This window comes from Xyrauchen texanus, chromosome 44 (genome assembly GCF_025860055.1).
Source record: "Xyrauchen texanus isolate HMW12.3.18 chromosome 44, RBS_HiC_50CHRs, whole genome shotgun sequence".
Taxonomy (NCBI): Eukaryota; Metazoa; Chordata; class Actinopteri; order Cypriniformes; family Catostomidae; genus Xyrauchen; species Xyrauchen texanus.
Genome location: NC_068319.1, coordinates 23,835,794 through 23,854,963, shown reverse-complemented (window position 1 = coordinate 23,854,963; position 19,170 = coordinate 23,835,794). Strand labels below are relative to the sequence as shown.

General features: G+C 36.1%; 3 protein-coding genes across 3 annotated transcripts; 2 read left to right on the top strand and 1 right to left on the bottom strand.

Moving 5' to 3' along the window:
- Positions 1-300: 300 nt before the first annotated feature.
- On the top strand, positions 301-6,004 carry LOC127637046 (Golgi phosphoprotein 3-like). The gene is made up of 4 exons (XM_052117894.1): positions 301-719; positions 1,176-1,307; positions 1,378-1,492; positions 3,051-6,004. Exons 1-4 carry the CDS (start codon positions 507-509, stop codon positions 3,473-3,475), a joined length of 885 nt encoding a protein of 294 aa, XP_051973854.1. The 5' UTR covers positions 301-506; the 3' UTR covers positions 3,476-6,004.
- Positions 6,005-13,236: 7,232 nt separating this feature from the next.
- LOC127637016 (heat shock protein 30-like) lies at positions 13,237-14,156 on the bottom strand. Its single transcript, XM_052117857.1, has one exon. It carries the CDS (start codon positions 14,093-14,095, stop codon positions 13,508-13,510), a length of 588 nt encoding a protein of 195 aa, XP_051973817.1. The 5' UTR covers positions 14,096-14,156; the 3' UTR covers positions 13,237-13,507.
- A 1,652-nt stretch (positions 14,157-15,808) lies between these two features.
- Positions 15,809-16,634, top strand: LOC127637019 (heat shock protein 30-like). The gene has a single exon (XM_052117862.1). The coding sequence runs from the start codon at positions 15,870-15,872 to the stop codon at positions 16,455-16,457; it is 588 nt and encodes a 195-aa protein (XP_051973822.1). The 5' UTR covers positions 15,809-15,869; the 3' UTR covers positions 16,458-16,634.
- The last annotated feature ends 2,536 nt before the right edge of the window (positions 16,635-19,170 follow it).

Below are 19,170 nucleotides of genomic sequence, written 5' to 3'. Positions count from 1 at the left end.
TATATTTGCTCGGACCTTCAGTGTTCTCTGGTCCATTTATCTAGTTATACATATTTAGTAGTATCGTAAAATAAAACTAACAATTGTACGCCTTTGAATAAGTAGGTTAGACATACACCAGTTTGATAGAGATTGATGTAGTTTAAAAAAGTAAGAATTACTCTGTTGCTTCACAACAGCTTTGTCAACTAAGCCAGATAGTCTATCAAACCTATACATATGTATTTCTGTGTGCATTTCTTACAGAAATAGAATAAGAAGGTGCTGGCGTCACATCATATGCGTCATTGCGTCATCAATGTCCGCCATATTGACTAAGGAAACAAGAGTGGAGTTGGAGGAGCATCCCGGACCCGGATGCATGTAAACATCCACGTCAACAGAGAGTATATTAATGAAACAGTTATAGGGGCCAGAAACAGTGCTAATATAGTCATTAACGGCGACGGCTGATGTGTAATTGAAAGGCTGCTGAACACGCTGGTGTTTTTAGGCTTGTGTAAAAAATGACTTCCTTAACACAGAGAAACTCGGGCCTGGTGCAGAGACGGACCGAGGCCTCGCGTTCCGCCGCTGCCGCCGATAAGGAGAGAGGCCCCGGGGAAGATGAGTTCGACTCCCGCCGCGGAGAGGAGGAGGAAGACGACAAGGGAGACTCCAAAGAGACACGACTGACTTTGATGGAAGAGGTGCTGCTGCTCGGACTGAAGGATCGAGAGGTTTGACGCAACTTTGGCGTTGTTTGGTAGTCAAATGGTTGCGAGGGTGCGTCTGGTTAAGATGACTAGATAAATCCTTTAAAACGAGAGATTAAGTGCCTTTTGAACAACTGATCCAGGACACCTTCACGACTCTCTTATGGTCGAGCCCGATCGAGCGTCCGAATCGTGCTTTAGTGGAAAAAAAACAGGCAAATGTCTCAAGTAGTTTTAAGTTTACAGTGTGTACTGGAACAAGCTAAACTGCCTTTCTGGTCTGTGCAACGAGCTCAATTATCTCCATGATCTCACATAATTTCACACTTTGATGTCAGACATCATTGTCTTGTAAATGTTGACCACCTTTTAGTTTAGGGAAGGGTGCCAATTTTTCATATTGAGCATATAAATAAAAATACAAATATATTATGAGGTCTACAGATTATTAGAATAACATTTTTGTTATTTCTTGTTTAGGGTTACACGTCATTTTGGAATGATTGCATCTCTTCAGGACTGAGAGGTTGTATGCTTATTGAGCTGGCTATAAGGGGACGTCTGCAATTGGAGGCATCTGGAATGAGGAGGAAAAGCCTGCTTACCAGAAAGGTCTGTGAATCTGGGGTATTTCTTTTCAGATCATTCTCATTCTTTAACACTATGCTTTATGCTTTAACAGGTTATATGTAAATCTGATACCCCTACTGGAGATATGTTGCTGGACGAGGCATTGAAACATATTAAAGAGACCCAACCGCCAGAGACAGTCCAAAGCTGGATTGAGTTGCTAAGTGGTAAGTTATAGTAAAATGTTTGGCACATGTATATACTAGGTCCACCCATACTAATTTGGGAGATACAGAGTGGGATTTTATCCATCAGGAATTGGTTGGATTGTGAAACTTTAGAATGGAGCCAGGTGCTTGGGTTGAAGAGTTACAGGGAATCATAACGACATCTGAAATGGACATTAATTTCAGAAGTGGTGCAAGTTATTACATTATGATAAAATATTATGAATACAAAAAGTTTTTATTTTGAATTGCTGAATCATGCACTATAAGACCAGTTATAGAAATAAGTAGAATCCTAAAAAATCATGTAATTTGGGACGTCCCAATACTGATATCAGGGTCCAAAACTGTGCTCATTTTAAAAAAATTCTGATACCGAAAACTGATACCATCTGACAATCAACTGTCATCGTGTAAACATTCATCTTACAAATTAAAATCGAGATATGTCCTAGTGTGATTATTAAACCGCAAAGGCTGCAATTTAATCAGATAAATACAGGCATCATGTGCATCACGTGCACATACAGACTACATATTTATTTAATTAAATCGCAGCTTTGTATAGATTAATAATCACACTGGGTCATGCCGCAATCTGCTATTTTGGAGGTGAGAAGCTACCGTCTAAAACACAGAAACTAAAAGGGCTTCACAAATTTTCCAGCCAAAATAAAAGCTAGATTTAAATTAGAAAAAAAAAAAACAACATCACTACTGTATATTTATGTAATATTCACTGTAATTACAACAATATGTATAATAATAAATCAATAGTAATTGTGTTGTAAGCAATATCTCCCATTTGTGATGCTCTGTTGTGCAGCACTTAATTTGACAAAAATAACTTGTACTTTGGATTGTGTTGTGAGTATTTGTATAAAAAAAACCTTCATTTGATCAAAAAAATCAAAGTAAACTGTTGAATATGGAATTCAAAAAAATTTTGGAAAAATAAAATGGAATTTGGAAACTAATAAAACAGATTTCATAGGGCCCTACAGGTTTTCATGCAGAGATGTGGTTTATGACTAAAAACCTGCCTCCTACATTTGCAAAAGAATCCTAATCACCAATGGAAATCCGCCCACCCATCTCAAAAATCATTATTTAGAAATCATTAACGACTGAGAATTAGGGATGTGATATTTACCCAACATGTAATAGTTGGCACAATAGGTAAGCCAGGTCTACTGAAAAAATGTAATATGCTGAAAAGTTGCATATATTTTGCAGAAGCGCTTCAATAAAACATATTTGAGAAGTAAAGTTTACAGTAATTTGAGCGTAGCCTTTGTAAAAAAAAAAACAATACAAATAAAATTTGTCAAGATGTTATTTCTAGTATTTCCAATAGGACTTGAAACAGTAGTAGGTCAAAAAGCATGGGAACCCTGATCAAAAGTACATGGGATCCATTTTGAGTTCATGTTGATTTTAGTCTAGAAAAATATTCAAAGATTGTGTGCTTGATTTAAATGTGCTGTAGATAACAAAAAAACATGTTGTGTTGTCTAGTTATTCTTGCCACTCATGAGACCCCTTTCATGTTCTGTAGGTGAAACATGGAATCCGTTAAAGCTGCACTATCAGTTGCGAAATGTGCGAGAGCGCTTGGCTAAGAACTTGGTGGAGAAGGGCGTCCTCACAACTGAGAAACAAAACTTCCTGCTTTTTGACATGACCACCCACCCACTCACCAACAACACAATCAAGCAGCGGCTGGTGCGAAAGGTCCAGGAAGCTGTCCTGGAGAAATGGGTAAATGAGCCCCAACGGATGGATAAGCGCATGCTGGCCCTGCTGTTTCTGGCACATTCCTCTGATGTTCTAGAAAACGCCTTCGCTCCTCTTCTGGATGACCAGTACGATCTGGCCATGAAAAGGGTGCGGTTGCTTCTGGATCTCGACCCCGAGGGGGAGGCTGCCAAGTCGGGCTCCAACGAGCTGTTGTGGGCAGTGGTGGCTGCTTTCACCAAATGAACCTCCATTTGAGTAGTGAGAAAGGGACTCAACTTTCTGCTAATGGCATCTGACTCAGACCACTGGCCCCAAGCTTGGTTAATTCGGAATAATATTGGTGATGGTAATACAAATTATGAAGGAGATTATGATGCTGAGTGCGATGATGAAACATTGCAAAAGACAGCTTTTTCTTATAGTCACGGATCTATTTCTGACCTTCACAAAGGTGTTGCTCTGTCTTCTTTTACATGGCCAATAGTTGCTACATGATTGCAATTCACTGTGAGGCTTCTAGTTCATGCACTTAGATCATAAACAGAGTTCATGTAAGAACAAAAGTGAGGGTGTTGAAGGAGGTGATTTGTAAAGAGTTGTTTGGTTCTGTAGTTGACTAGGCAACGACTCTAATTGTAATTCACATCCTGGTATAATTCTACTATAATCTCAGTCTCCATTTAGCTTTCAATAAGGAGATCAGCCACTACTTCAGAATACCTAGGCATGATGATCCGTGTCCTCTCCTTGACATGGTTAAGAAATGAAAAGGTCCATTTTCGATTGCTTTTGAATATTCAACTGGAAATGTTCCATTACCTTTTGCTACCTGAAATTGGGAAGATCTTGAGTTGAAAGAAAATAAATAATTTCACAATTCAAAAGACTGAAATGAAAGCATCCATTTCTCTCCAGTGCTTTTAAAGGTATCATGACTACTTCCTTGCTAGCCTTCATTCCAGAATTTATTTCCACATTTCAAGAATGCTCAAAGAAAACAATGTTCTAATGTGTGCTAAATCAGTTTTAAATCAAAGACATTTGCTTGGCGTTTCACACCGCCCTATGTATAGTATGTGTATAACTTAAAAGCATTGATGGATATTGTTATTTTACAGACAGCCTTTTTGTTCTATGTTCAACTGATCAGGAAATCCAGTTTATCTCTCAAGTGTGGATCATGTTGCAAAAGTCCAAGATTCACAGCTACTGGGTTCTACTTACTAGTTTGTGACAATTTGTGGCTGTAGTTTTATAGCCTAAGTAGCCGTTCACACCGAACAAATTTTTGTATCAGTATGCTGTGTTTTCTAAATAATTATTCTATTTAAGCATGCATTAGATGGCGTCGTCCCGCTGTTTTTCAGCATCTCGCCCATGAGCGCTGTCTGCAACTAAAAAGAACATCAGCTTTAAAAAACGCGTCCTGAGACACCTAAGTTCTGCTCTATTCATTGCACTGTGTCTAGCTTTTTTTAATGCAAGAATGCGTTCGGTCTGAACGGTCCTGAAACATACCCTACACAAGTACATGAACGCAGTTGTTTCTAGCTATGCAAGCTTGATTTCGTTTGTAGTTGTTTCAAAATGTGTCAGAGTGCAATACATAACTCAAGTATGTGTTGCATTGTAAACGTTGCCACAAGGGTAGCTTTAGTGAGAGTGTGAGATGTCCACTTCTATAGTGAGTATTCTCTTTCAAGTCAACTGTAATGGTGGGGCATAAATTTAAGGAACTTACGAAAATATGAACACATCTAGACTAATGGCACAGACTTTTGAAGGTAAATATATCGCCCCCTTGAGTACAGAGGTTTGTTCCCACCACGGTAACGCAAGAATGCCGGACCACAAGTTGACAATGTGGTGGTCAAGCGCTTGCATCTGCGTTCACGTTCTTGCGAAGAGTATTTCGGCCGTAATACACCACAAGAAAATGTGCTCTCTTATATACCCTAAGTCCAACCTCAAGACTTAAGTTGCCTCATGAGTTTAATTAATTTCAAGAGAATGGCAAAACACTATTAGAGCTTGCAGTGGCCCAAAATAAATGACGGCGTGTATTATTGAGGCCATTCTATTTTTGTCATTGTATTTAAGTTACTGTCTCTTACATATGGTTTTGTTAATTTCATAATCCTCTCACTATTTTTCAAATTTGTATACAATCATTTAAACATGTTTATTTTGTTCCTTTCTTTAGCTATTAGCTCAGTATTTCTCTCAATCATCTGTCATGGTTTGCCATGTCTGGTGTTTATTGGTTGTCTCCTGTCCTGAAAGAGGCTGGGTAAAGAATGGGACAGGGACATACCCTTCCTAACTGAGTTTAAGCAGATGTTTGATCATGTTGTTTTATTGTTAGTGCACAATACTTACTGAGCTGTAAAAGTAGAGAAGTTTGGAATGGATGCCCCGATTTATACATCTGCTTTTTACCATATAATAAAGAATTATCAAAGTGCCTGGTAGACATGAATATTAACTGTCCTCATTTTTTTTTAGCTGTATTCTTTAGATGTTTAGTTCAAGAAATAAGTTGACATTTTATTTTTAAACATTCATGACTGCTAGTATGGTAAACTATGGATGAATTTGGTATTATAATGCAATCAACACTGTTATATAGTATTAAATATAGGCAATTTTGTGAGGCTGAAATAATGACAAAAGTGTTTATTGGTCTTTCAGTACAATCATGCACAGTCCTCCCAAAAATAATTTGGACTTGTAAAAAAGTATTAATGTCACAAAATGATCAAACCAAATGGAATGCAATAAATTATGTCAGATCTAACTTCACTTTTCTTAGATGTTTTTGCAGACATTTAACGGTTTAATTTTTAAGTGTGTGAAGTTCCATTTATATTGGACAACCAGAAATTGACCAAAGATGATTGGTTTTTATTCTTTTTTTATTATTGTTTATAAATTGTATTATTATTGGAGTCCTATATATATATATATATATATATATATATATATATATATACACGCATGTATGTCAAATTATTTTCTTAAAGTGTGCTTGTGCAGTTTAAAAAAAAAACTAAATGACACTTGCTTTTAAAATGTATCTAATGCAAAAACACCCTTACAAATGTCTAGAGAGCTCACCAACTTGCTGCATATTTTCCACTCATTTTCACATGCAAATGAGCTTTGTGGCAAACTATTCATTGTCACTCTACAATTCTGGCAAACATTTGCGGCAAATCACAAGCTCATTTGCATGTGAAAATAATGAGTGGGAAATTTGCGGCAAGTTTGTCAGAACTCTAGGTTTAAAAAAAAATAATAATTTTTTTAGTACGAACATTCAGATATTTGAATTGTGGCAAAAGTCTTTCCAGCAAGTCAGTCCACTGGCAGCCATCTTTGGAATGCCCTCGGGAAGCTATTTCCTGTTATGAAAGTGCAGCTCGTATCTACTTGAATTGGGGAACACAGAAATCTCTAAAACGGTTGGTCAAGATTACTATCAAAGAACATATTTGAAATCAGCAGTAAAATCTGACAACACAGCAGTAAAATCTGATAAATCTGGAATCATAAATTGTGCTGTTTTACCCCGTATATTTAATGCACACGCGCATTCTCGAGTTGATTGACAGCCGATATCTGTATGTAAAAGGAGATTTGTCTCTTTTACCTGTAAGGCGGGACTTGGTTTCTACATCCGGTGACTGTTGGGCATTTTAATTTCTCCCATTTATTTTTATAGTAGCTAGTAGCCCTTTTCTGCTAAATAGTCTCTGGTGTGGTTTAAGTGTCTAAATGCTTTTAGGGGAAAGTGTAGCTGGATTCACAGAATGTATCCTCCTGAGTTACCTTCAATGAAACAACCTCAAGCAGTCTAAACTATTTTGATAATCAATTATAGGTTGAGTCATTTTTTAAGACAAAAGTAAAAAATTATTTTATTCCAGCTTGTTAAATGTGAATATGTTCTAGTGTCTTCTCTCCTCTGTGACAGTAAACTGAATATCTTTGAGTTGTGGACAAAACGAGACATTTGAGGACGTCATCCTCCTGGGCTTTTGGGAAACACTGATCCACATTGTTCTGACATATTATAGACCAAACAAATAATTGATTAATCGAGAAAATATTCAACAGATTAATCGACTATGAAAATAATCCCTAATCATTATGTACAAGTGCATTGCATTGGAAGCCCTGGATATAAGCCTCCCTCTCTATCTCTCTTAAATATTTTTGTTCTCTCTGTTTTGTCATTTAGTAAACTTTATAGATTTCAACCATATTATTCCTTCTTGGGTCTCTTTAACAAGAACTTAGATTAATGTATGAATTGAATAGTGATTGTGTGACCTATGATGAGGGAACAACCAGTAATACCCTTGGTAGTACCATCAAATGATAGCCTATAGCGATGTCATCAGGATACACATACACCGGTAGGCAGTGGCCCACCTTACCGGGTGACCACGTCGTGGTCCACCAGAATTTATAGTTTACCCACCTCTTTTTTTACCACTACACCTCTGAGCGTAGCCTATATTTTTTATCACAGACAATACAGATTAATTATTGAGAGATTTAAAACAAAAAAAAATGTTTTACAATAAAATACTATATCTAATTGTTATTATTCAGCAAGATTTTACTTACATTTTTTTCACCCAAACTCGTGATTTTTAAGGCAAGGTAGCCCATTCTACCAACAACACGGAGGTAGGACAGATTATCAGAACACAATTAATTATGTGTGATGCAGTCAAAGATAATATAAGCAGGGAATTTCTTTTTTGCCGTTTTAGTTACATTTTAATTGGTTTCAGAAAACAAATAACATCCAAGTCAGATATAGCTACAGTTCACAATTAGCAGTGCATTATTGTGCTTATTCATACACTTACAGTACCCATGTCATAATGAAAATGGCAGTATAGCTACATTTTTGCAAATTTGTTACATTTTAACAAAGGCAATATATATATAATACACAAGATAAAAAAAAATAATATCATATGCGCCCCAGCTTTCACCCAGCAAGAGTTTAATCAGAAAGGTCAATGCTCCCTGCGTGCATAGTGCTGTTTATAAGGAAATTATGTCCAGTGTAATAGAATGAGCTCTGCGATATTTGACGATGGATCGATGGATGAATGGATGGATGGAGACCCTCCTCAACACAGTCCAAAACTCCTCTCTCAGGCATCTTGTGCACTCCAGAAATAAACATGGCCAGAATGTTAAGTGCACAAATTATGTCCCGTTGTGTTTCTATGTCCACAAGGGTCTCCGATTCTTCATATCTGCCATAATTCTCCGTGTTAATATGTTGTTGTTGTTGTTTTTGGAAGACGACTCACATGTCGTTGGAAATCCTCTTCAGACGCGTGTCTAAATCGGCAGCGTATAGGTTAATGTCACAGCTTTCAAATATTGTATTTTTCAGCTTTTACCGTCTTTTTCTGATTTCTTCAGTGCTACGATGAGTTCCAGTAATTTGTATTTCCAGTTCAACAGATCTCCAACTCTGCGTAACTCGCGCGCACATTCGATGACAATAGTTTGCTCTGTAAATGTCAAAGTCGAAAGGTAATTAAATGGCAGAAATATAAATTATTTATACATTTACTTTTTAATTTAAACTGTATTTATTTATAAAACTTATTTGACCGAGTCAGTTTTACCTGTTTTCGCCATATTCAGATCTGATCGTAATCCTGTCAGTGTTTCACAAACGTATTTTCAGTTAAAGACTAGATTCATTCACTGCACCAGTTCTTTTAAGGCACATGACTGCTGTAAAACTTCCTCCTTCCTTATAGTTAGGAGCCGGAGCTTAAAAAGAATGTTGTGACGTGGTAACCACAATGACAATGTCAGAATCCCCGTCCACGTCATTTTTTACAATCTTCCGTATTTGTTTACATGGCGCCTCGCCAGAGAAAGGCTATCCCTATTGAACCGATAAGCCGACCCACCTTATGCACTTACATAAGAACTTAGTTACCTGCGCGCACCCTGTACATTTAGAAAATAACAGTGAAGATAACAGTAAAAGTAACTGAAGAATCTGTATTGTTTCTTGGAACACTCAAATTACCTTCAAATCATAAACAACACTTGGTGACTGTAGAACTAAACATTTCAACACTGTCACAATATATGGTTTAGATCATGGTTGTTTTGTGTTATCTTTTTAATAAGACACTTTCAAATATTATATAATACCCCATCTAGTCTCATTGTAAGGTATTTATTTTTCTGTCATACATAATGCAGACTTTCCATCAACATCAGGTGATCAAATGTTAAAATTCCAAAAAGCAGTCATTCCATTTATGGGAAACCATTTGCTTGTTCAGGCTTTTTTTGGAACTGCTTCACTCAGATGACTAATTTCCTGCTAGTGTTTCTTCTCAATGTTGATTGGTTGAGGTGAGCAGCAATGGTAACGTCATTTGCATACCTTATCTTTTGTTATTCTAAAAAAAAAAAAAACTGGCTCACAAACAGTCCATTGTGTTCGTCTCTATAATCTGTATGCACAGCATTTGTTTTCCATAAAAAACAGATTATTATGTCATTATCATGTGTGTAGGTAACATTTATCAATGTTTTGAAGAATCATAAACACAGTAGTGTATCTGTTACAGATACTAACTGACTGTCACAGGGCAGAGGGCGGGACTGGGTGGGTAGGATCACAACCCGGCCCCGCCCTCCGCCCTGCCACACGGACCCAATGTAGGCTTACGGTTTTATGGTGTTTTTTAGAATTCAGGACATCAGGTTTATGGTATTTTCTGAAATTGTAGGCTAATAAATAAAAGTAAAACTCTATTTAAGAACCTGTTAAATGTGATTAGTTGGCTCAACAAGCATAACATAAGAAAATAAATCGCTTCTACTCTGAAAAGTACATTTTTATAACATTTATAGCTTTAATTAATATGCATGAATGTGTACAACACAAAATATTTATTATAACGTGAACTTAGAGAGATATACATAAAGTAAAAGAATAATTATTAGATCCTTGAAATTCTTTGGATTACAATCCATAAAAGTAAATATTGAAGTACTATTAACTCAAACGATCAAGTTGTGGGGAACACCCATAAGCCGGTGCGCTTGAATAATTTAAGCAAGTTTGTTTGGTCAAAAGGAACTCATTGGGGCTTTTAATTAGCTGTTATTAAGAATTCATACAGATTTAAGCTTGTTTTATTATTATTGCTGTTATTTTACTGTAATTAGTTGCTTTGTGTTAAGTCACCATCCGGGCCTGGGTAACTCAGTGAGTATTGACGCTGACTACAACCCTGGAGTCGCAAGTTAGAATCCAGGGCATACTGGGTGACTACAATCAGGTCTCCTAAGCAACCAAATTGGCCTGGTTGATATGGAGGGAAGAGTCACATGGAGTAAACTCCTCGTGGTCACGATTAGTGGTTCTTGCTCTTAATGGGACGTGTGGTAAATTGTGTGTGGATCGCGGAGAGTAGCATGAGGCTCCACGTGCTGTGAGTCTCTGTGGTGTTATGCACAACAAGCCACGTGATGCGGAGGCATCTGATACTTGTCCTCCACTACCCGGATTGAGGTGAGTAACCGCGCCACTGTGACGACCTACTAAGTAGTGGGAATTTGGCATTCCAAATTGGGAAAAGGGGGATTTTAAAAAAAGTCCCTTTAGGGTGAAAACACTTTAGGGTGATTAGTGTTCCCATTGATGAAGTTGGATCTGATCAATCCATGTAATTATGCATGCTTATGTGAATTTGGGTCGCTGATGTGCAGCTTTATCTGCACTTCTTTGGGGAATCAATCTTTTTAAGTTAATAAAGTTAAGTGAACTGATACATTTGTGTATATCTAACAAAGGATTTCTACTTATGCTGACATAAAATGAACATAAGCTGAATTTACTTAAAGGGCACCTAATATGCCCCTTTTCACAAGATGTCATTTAAATCTTTGGTGTCCCCAGAATGTGTCTGTGAAGTTTCAGTTCAAAATACCCCACAGATCATTTATGTTGAAATCATTCCATGTTGAAAATGCCAATTTTTTGGTGGGAATAAAAATTAGCTGTTTGTGTGTGTGTGTGTGTGTGTGTGTGTGTGTGTGTGTGTGTGTGTGTGTGTGTGTGTGTGTGTGTGTGTGTGTGTGTGTGTGTGTGAGCTGGTGCTCCCCGTCCCGTATCCAGAATAGGGCGGAGATTTGACATCTCTGTTTCAGATAACTAGATATCATAAGTAATATGACTGACAGTGAAAATAGTGGTGTTCAGCCCTATCTGTTTGAACCGGAGTCAGACGAGGGAGAGACTATGTCAGAAGTAACAACTTTGAGAATGAACCAGGAAGTTTCTGAATGGTTATCTGATCAATTTATTTATTTGTTGTAGAGTTTTTTTCAGCAGTTTTGCAATGATGGATGAGCAACACACACACAAATACTGTTACAACGTTTGCTATGCGCTATAACGAAACAACACACACAAACATGTCCTTCGGCAGTGTCCATCAACAGTAGTGGGCAGGGCCTGTACAAAGTGACGTCACTTTGTACAGAATCTGCGAATGGGTTGTTCTGAGACAATGTTTATGATTAATGGGAATTAAAAAAAGGACTGGGTGGATTTTTATCATTATAGGGTGGTTGTGTACACACACTGTCAACACACATTTATGTTCAAACAACATGTAAAAGTGAATTTTGCACAATATATCCCCTTTAAAAAGCGTGATGCAAAAGTGACACATATATATTTTAAGTAAATCCAACACACATTTACAGTGTGTTTGAACAACATGTCAAACCATCTGAACTGTGATACATTCACAGTTTTCTTGATGGTGCTAAGACAGATATACCGTGTAATGAAGAAGAAATGTAAACATACAGTAATGTTTATTACTTTAACAATTAAATCACACATTTAAGTATAGAGAACATGTCAAAGTAATGAGGAAGTAGGTTAGATAATAATTTTCCTAAACATCACAAAAAGACACAATTATTCCATGTATTGAGTTAGATGTGGCATGGGGAAAGTCTGCCAATGTTGTGCTATTCTGTGTAGCACCTGCTGCTCTGCATACCCAACTTTACTGATCATTCAGTCTGACACTTTGTGCAGCATATTTCAGTGATTTTTATATTTATTAACATACAGTTTTAGCCATTATTCTCAATTGATTTATTGGCCAAAGAGTTACAGAGGTAAATCAAAACTGGACAAAAAATGTCACATTTCCAATTTAGTTTTTGTTTAGTTTTTTTATGTAATGTTTTTTTATTATTATTATCTTACAAGTTGTGTAAAATAATTGTACAAAAATTTTACACATTTGTGTATATATATCTAAAAGAGTAGATGTTATTTTATATCTTTTGCTTTAGTGTGTCAATAGGAAATATTTTGCTAAATAATGAACAGAAAAGAACAGAAGTAGAACAAGGGGTCTTGCAATAGATGGTTTGGCCCATTAAAAGCATAGCGTGGTCACGCCAAATATTTGTAATGTATTTTATGTGTACTACACTTTGTACGAAGTTAAGTTCTAAACAGAAAGATTAATGGCATTATGTTTTTAAATATCCTCACGCACACATGCGCGCACGTACAAGCTGCCTGTTGGATATTTCTGACATTTGGTTAAATGGGAGAATAAAAATAAGGAAGTATGTAACTGTAAGTGTTTTTTAAATCTCATATATGCTAAAATATATTGAATCATACAAAAAAATATGTGCAAATTGCTAAAGCAGAATTAAACGATATTGAATTAGGATTGATATAAAGTTAATCACATGTATTGAATATAATAGCAGCACACAGTCCTTTAGAAGGTGTGAGAAATGTTTATTTATTTGTTGTTCTTTTGTATGAAAATAATTATGAATTGTCCCAAAACTTTAAAGTATCTTGCTTATGTTTAAATATGTACAACAGCATTCATCATTATTGACTAAACCTTTTTATTTTTAATGTTAATAAAGCATTTATAAAAGCATCTATGAAAAACTCAAAGAAATTTAGGCTTGGTCAACTTGACAAAGAGTCTGATTGTGTATTTCTGACTGCTCAAACTGCCATGTGGATATTTCCAAACATTTGTATAAAAAATGACATTTTTTATTTTAAGCATTAAACTTTTTAAGCATTGCTAAAGGACAACAAAACAACAATGAAAGAAGATTGATATAAAACTAAAGATAATCACATATATTGAATATAATAGCAGCACACAGTCCTTTAGAGATCATCACGGCTTCTGTTCAGTGCTTTCAGGATTGCTGATCAGTCTTGTGTATTTCAGTGCTGTTGTTTTCTGTCTTCACAGCTTCAGCACAGTCAATGGGGATCATCCTCTCAGGTGCTTCAGATATCTGATTCACTGGTGCCCGTATGTAGAGCTTTCCATCAGTCATGGAGCAGGTGACAGTCTCAGGGTTCACTCCTTCAGGCAGATCAAACACCCGTCTGAACTCTTGCACTGTGTGAGAGAAGGAGCCTTTCCCATCCTCCTGCTTCTTTTCTGTCTTTCCACTGACCTGCAGCTTCCTGCCCACCTGTTTGACTGACAGTTCTTCTGGAGAAAAGTCTTTAGTGTCCAGTGTCAACGCAAAGCCACTTTCTCCCTCTTTCTCCATCGTGCTGGTGACTGGGTAGATCTCCTCCGAGTGTGGAGTCTGCTGGATCTCCTCAAAGATCTTGTGCTGAAGTTTCTCCAGCTGCTCCAGGCTGCTCCTCACCTCCTGCAGTATGTCTGTGTGTCTGTAAAGAGGTGAGATCTGTGGCCACAGACTGTGCACTGGACAGTCAATTGGCATGAATGGTCTGAAGGAAGGCTGGAATCCATGCAGGCTCAACATTTTCACAGCAGGCTTTTGTGTTGTTGTTTTGCTGCTCAATCACTCTGTCTCTCTTGAGGTGTCGTAAGTCTGTTAGATTTGACTCGAGAGCTGTGAGTCGCTCTGCTTTATACTGAGTGTTCAGCAGCACCAGCAACTTCATGAACTTTCCAGGTTGTTCCACATTCCTCCACTGGGGCGCAGCAAAGAGAGAGTGGATGACGTCACTCCAGTCATTTTCTATATCTGACTCCCTAACCAGGTTTAATTAAAATTATGTGAAAATATTTATATGAATTTTATTTATTACATATTAAAGAAAATATAAGGATTGAAATGTATATGTACCTATTTGTTTATTTATTTAAGATTCAGTTCGGTGATTGCGCTCAGGACCCTTTTTAAGACTTTAATACACTCACGTGAAGTTCTTTGTTTTCCCGAGAGTTTGTGTTGACGAGCTGTTTCAACCAACCGCAACAAACTCAAAAACACCTTTGTGTAAAATTTACTAAAAGTGCAAAGCTTGTGCATAAATAAAAATCAACTGAAAGCTAATGCTAGATTTAAAATGCATGCAAAGCTAGAAAATACAATTCATGGAATACATTTATTGATTTAATGATGCATTAAATGTTTAATAGTTTAAATAATTTCTCATTATTTATTGAATTTTTTATTTTTATTTAAAGCTTTAATTTTTAGATATTTGGCCCACCATACATACATATATATATATATATATATATATATATATATATATATATATATATATATATATATATATATTATTCCTAGTTACTGAGTTTGCTTAGTGATATTGATCCCTCATCTTAATCTTAAAAATACAGAATCTTTAAAATAATTTTTTAAATATTTTTTTATTATTACGGTACAATGTGAAAGGCCTCAAACATTCACGTACTGTTATAAAATAAATAAATAAATACAGCTATGGCTGGTAAGTCAGTTTAGTCAATGTTGATCCTTTTTACTGAACATAAGCAAAGAAAAAATGAAATAACAGACAACAATAAGTATCTCCAAAGACAGAGTTAAAAAATAAGTAAAAACAACAACAACAAAAACATTTATGCAATGTCAAATACAGATTCATAATTTTAAACAGTAGACATAATTCCGACATTATTGGTTCGTTTCAGAGTTTGTATTGAAGAGACAATCTCATTACAAAAAGTTTTATGAGCTAGAAGAGATTTAGTTAAATTTGACCATCATAAATGACACAATGATTCTTCCATGCTTTTACAAAAACTCATTCTTCAACACATTCTTTTCCAACATCTGTAAACTTAGAAAGCAACATATAGATTGTAGCATCTTCACTATGAATCACTACAATAAAGACTACTACATGAATATAGAGTTGAAGGGTTTCTTTACTTCTATTTGCAACAGCACAGCAACAGACATAAACACTGCCTACATCCCGCATGGCACATCTTCTTCAACTGACTTTTTCAGGATAGAACGCAACACTTGTAATACAATGACACCTAGTGGTGACTCAGGATACTACATAGATGATTGTTGAAGCCTCATCTCTCAGAAAGAGAAAGTGACTGGAGTGACGTCATCCACTCTCTCTTTGCTGCGCCCCAGTGGAGGAATGTGAAACAACCTGGAAAGTTCATGAAGTTGCTGGTGTTGCTGAACACTCAGTATAAAGCAGAGCGACTCACAGCTCTCGAGTCAAATCTAACAGACTTACGACACCTCAAGAGAGACAGAGTGATTGAGCAGCAAAACAACAACACAAAAGTCTGCAGTGAAAATGTTGAGCCTGCATGGATTCCAGCCTTCCTTCAGACCATTCATGCCAATTGACTGTCCAGTGCACAGTCTGTGGCCACAGATCTCACCTCTTTACAGACACACAGACATACTGCAGGAGGTGAGGAGCAGCCTGGAGCAGCTGGAGAAACTTCAGCACAAGATCTTTGAGGAGATCCAGCAGACTCCACACTCGGAGGAGATCTACCCAGTCACCAGCACGATGGAGAAAGAGGGAGAAAGTGGCTTTGCGTTGACACTGGACACTAAAGACTTTTCCCCAGAAGAACTGTCAGTCAAACAGGTGGGCAGGAAGCTGCAGGTCAGTGGAAAGACAGAAAAGAAGCAGGAGAATGGGAAAGGCTCCTTCTCTCACACAGTGCAAGAGTTCAGACGGGTGTTTGATCTGCCTGAAGGAGTGAACCCTGAGACTGTCACCTGCTCCATGACTGATGGAAAGCTCTACATACGGGCACCAGTGAATCAGATATCTGAAGCACCTGAGAGGATGATCCCCATTGACTGCGCTGAAGCTGTGAAGACAGAAAACAACAGCACTGAAATACACAAGACTGATCAGCAATCCTGAAAGCACTGAACAGAAGCCGTGATGATCTCTAAAGGACTGTGTGCTGCTATTATATTCAATATATGTGATTATCTTTAGTTTTATATCAATCTTCTTTCAATTGTTTGATTCTCCTTTAGCAATATGCACATAATTTTTTGCACGATGCAATATGTTTTTGAATAAATGAGATTTTAATAATGCAAAAATACAAGTAAATATTTCCTTGTTTTTATTCTCACTACGTTTAAACAAATGTCTGGAAATACCCACATGACAGCTTGAACTGACAAACACACACACGTGAGGATATTTAAAAAAATTATTCCATGAATAAGTTTGACTTATCAAGTAACTTCATACAAAGTGTAGTAAACATAAACAAAATCAATATTTGGTGTGTAGTTGTCACTCATATTTAAGAGCAGAGGAGGGTAGAGAACCCAAAATCTTTACTCAAGTAAAAGTACAATTACTTTAAATAAATTATTACTCAAGTAGAAGAAAAATAGTAATGTAAAAAATGACTCATGAGTAAGAAAGTAATTAATTAAATTAAGACTCAAGTAGCGAGTAACTAGTTACTTCCACATAAAACATAATGGACGATTACTCCCCAATATTCCATTACATAATACATATTTAACAAGTATTACAGTGTATATACTATTATTATTATTATTATTATTATTATTATTATTATTAATGGAAATTGTCATCATACACCCTTGTGTTGAATCAAACCATATGACTTTCTTCAATGCAATAAATTAAAGAGAAGTCAGACGACCGTTAGCCTTATAGTCACCATTTACTGTCACTGCAGGTTTTTTCCTCCATATATTAAAAGGGAATGGTGACTGAGACTGTCGGTCTCTCACTTAATGTCTAATATCTTTTTTGGGTTCAACAAAATACACAAAGTCACACAGGTTTGGAACAACGTGAGGGCGGGAGATAATGACAGCACATTAATTTATGGTTGAACCATCACTTTAAGGCCGCTTGTCACTTTTGGATGAACCTGTCAATTAGAAGAGAAGTTTGTAAACCAGTTTCTAATAATTCTGGTGAAAAACGTGAATAATGTCCCACAGGACCAATTATTTGTAATGTTGAATAAAAAAAAAAAACGCAAGATCACGCTTTATTGAAGCCAACTGACACTATTTTAAAGTCCTGTATGTATTCTTAGATCAGTGTCTAAATAATTTTGATCATAGTTGTGTACACTAAGGGTAAACTACACCTTATCTCTGTGTTTGAAAGCGTATTATGCGTATTTAAGTTCAGAGCTCATGAGAAAAACACGCTGCATCTGTCCCAGACATACTGTCAGCTCATGCTCCAGAAGTCAAGCACGTGATCCATAGAAGCACAAGACATGTGCACTTAATCCAATGTTTACATTTGATTTAGGAACTGACATAATGCAACACTGATATAAAAATGTATACTTATAAACTGAGGTCATAAACCATGTCTTGGTTTAAAATGAAGGCACTGCATGACAAAAGTACTCTTTTTCATGGTGTTGAGCTGAAGAAAATGTTTATTTGGTGTGCTTGCTGCTGCAACAGTGATGGACTCGACTCCATGTGAAGTTCTGCTGTCATTAAAGTCTTTTTAATAAATTCTGCATTTATTTACACTTATTAAATTAAAACCAGTAATGTAACGCCCACTGTAACGAAGTAAAAGTAAAACATTTTCATAACAATTTTCCTTGAGTAAGATTGAAAAGTACCCACCTTTAAATATACTAATAAAAGTATATTTTTCCACAAAAACTTACTCAAGTAAATGTAACAGAGTAAATGTAGTGTGTTACTAGCAGCGTTGGGTAAGTTACTCTAAAAAATGAATTCATTACTAAAAACTAATTACATCTTCCACAGTGTAATTAGACTACTGTACTAATTACTCTGTCTGAAAAGTAATTGCATTACTTATTATTAATTCTTAACCCTTTATCAACCTCGACCAGATGAAAAATACAAGGATAAACATGAAACTGTTCTTTTATTTCTTTCAAATAAATCATATAAAATCAAATGAATTATTCATGAACATTTTCAGGGGCTGCATTAAATTAGAAAACATTTATTTTAATATTAGACATTACATTTTGATTTTAAATTCACTATTGTTTTATATAGAATTGTTCTATAGTCTATACAATATGTAACACAATTACATCAGAAGTAACTGTAATTCAATTACTAAAAGCTATTTATTTACAGTAATTAATAACACCCAACACTGGTTACTACCCACGTCTGGTTAAGAGGTATTTCTTAGTGCTCATAAGCTGCTCATTTAACTTTTTAAAAGCTAAGTTAAATCTAATCATGTTTTTAAGATTATAGACCATTTATTTCAAATAGGTTCCTTCCTTTACCTACTTTTTAACTTTAGGGTGATTAGTGTGATTACTGCTCCCATTGATGAAGTTGGATCTGATCAATACATGTAATTATGCATGCTTATGTGAATTTGGGTCGCTGATGTGCAGCTTTATCTGCACTTCTTTGGGGAATCAATCTTTTTAAGTTAATAAAGTTAAGTGAACTGATACATTTGTGTATATCTAACAAAGGATTTCTACTTATGCTGACATAAAATGAACATAAGCTGAATTTACTTAAAGGGCACCTAATATGCCCCTTTTCACAAGATGTCATTTAAATCTTTGGTGTCCCCAGAATGTGTCTGTGAAGTTTCAGTTCAAAAT

What these genes read in the sequence shown, in the direction of transcription:
- LOC127637019 (XM_052117862.1), top strand. Translation starts at nt 15,870, where the DNA reads ATGTTGAGCCTGCATGGATTCCAGCCTTCCTTCAGACCATTCATGCCA.
- LOC127637016 (XM_052117857.1), bottom strand. Translation starts at nt 14,095, where the DNA reads ATGTTGAGCCTGCATGGATTCCAGCCTTCCTTCAGACCATTCATGCCA.
- LOC127637046 (XM_052117894.1), top strand. Translation starts at nt 507, where the DNA reads ATGACTTCCTTAACACAGAGAAACTCGGGCCTGGTGCAGAGACGGACC. An exon ending in TCGGACTGAAGGATCGAGAG is followed by an intron (nt 720 to 1,175) that starts GTTTGACGCAAC and finishes TTTCTTGTTTAG; the next exon opens with GGTTACACGTCATTTTGGAA. An exon ending in CTGGATTGAGTTGCTAAGTG is followed by an intron (nt 1,493 to 3,050) that starts GTAAGTTATAGT and finishes CATGTTCTGTAG; the next exon opens with GTGAAACATGGAATCCGTTA.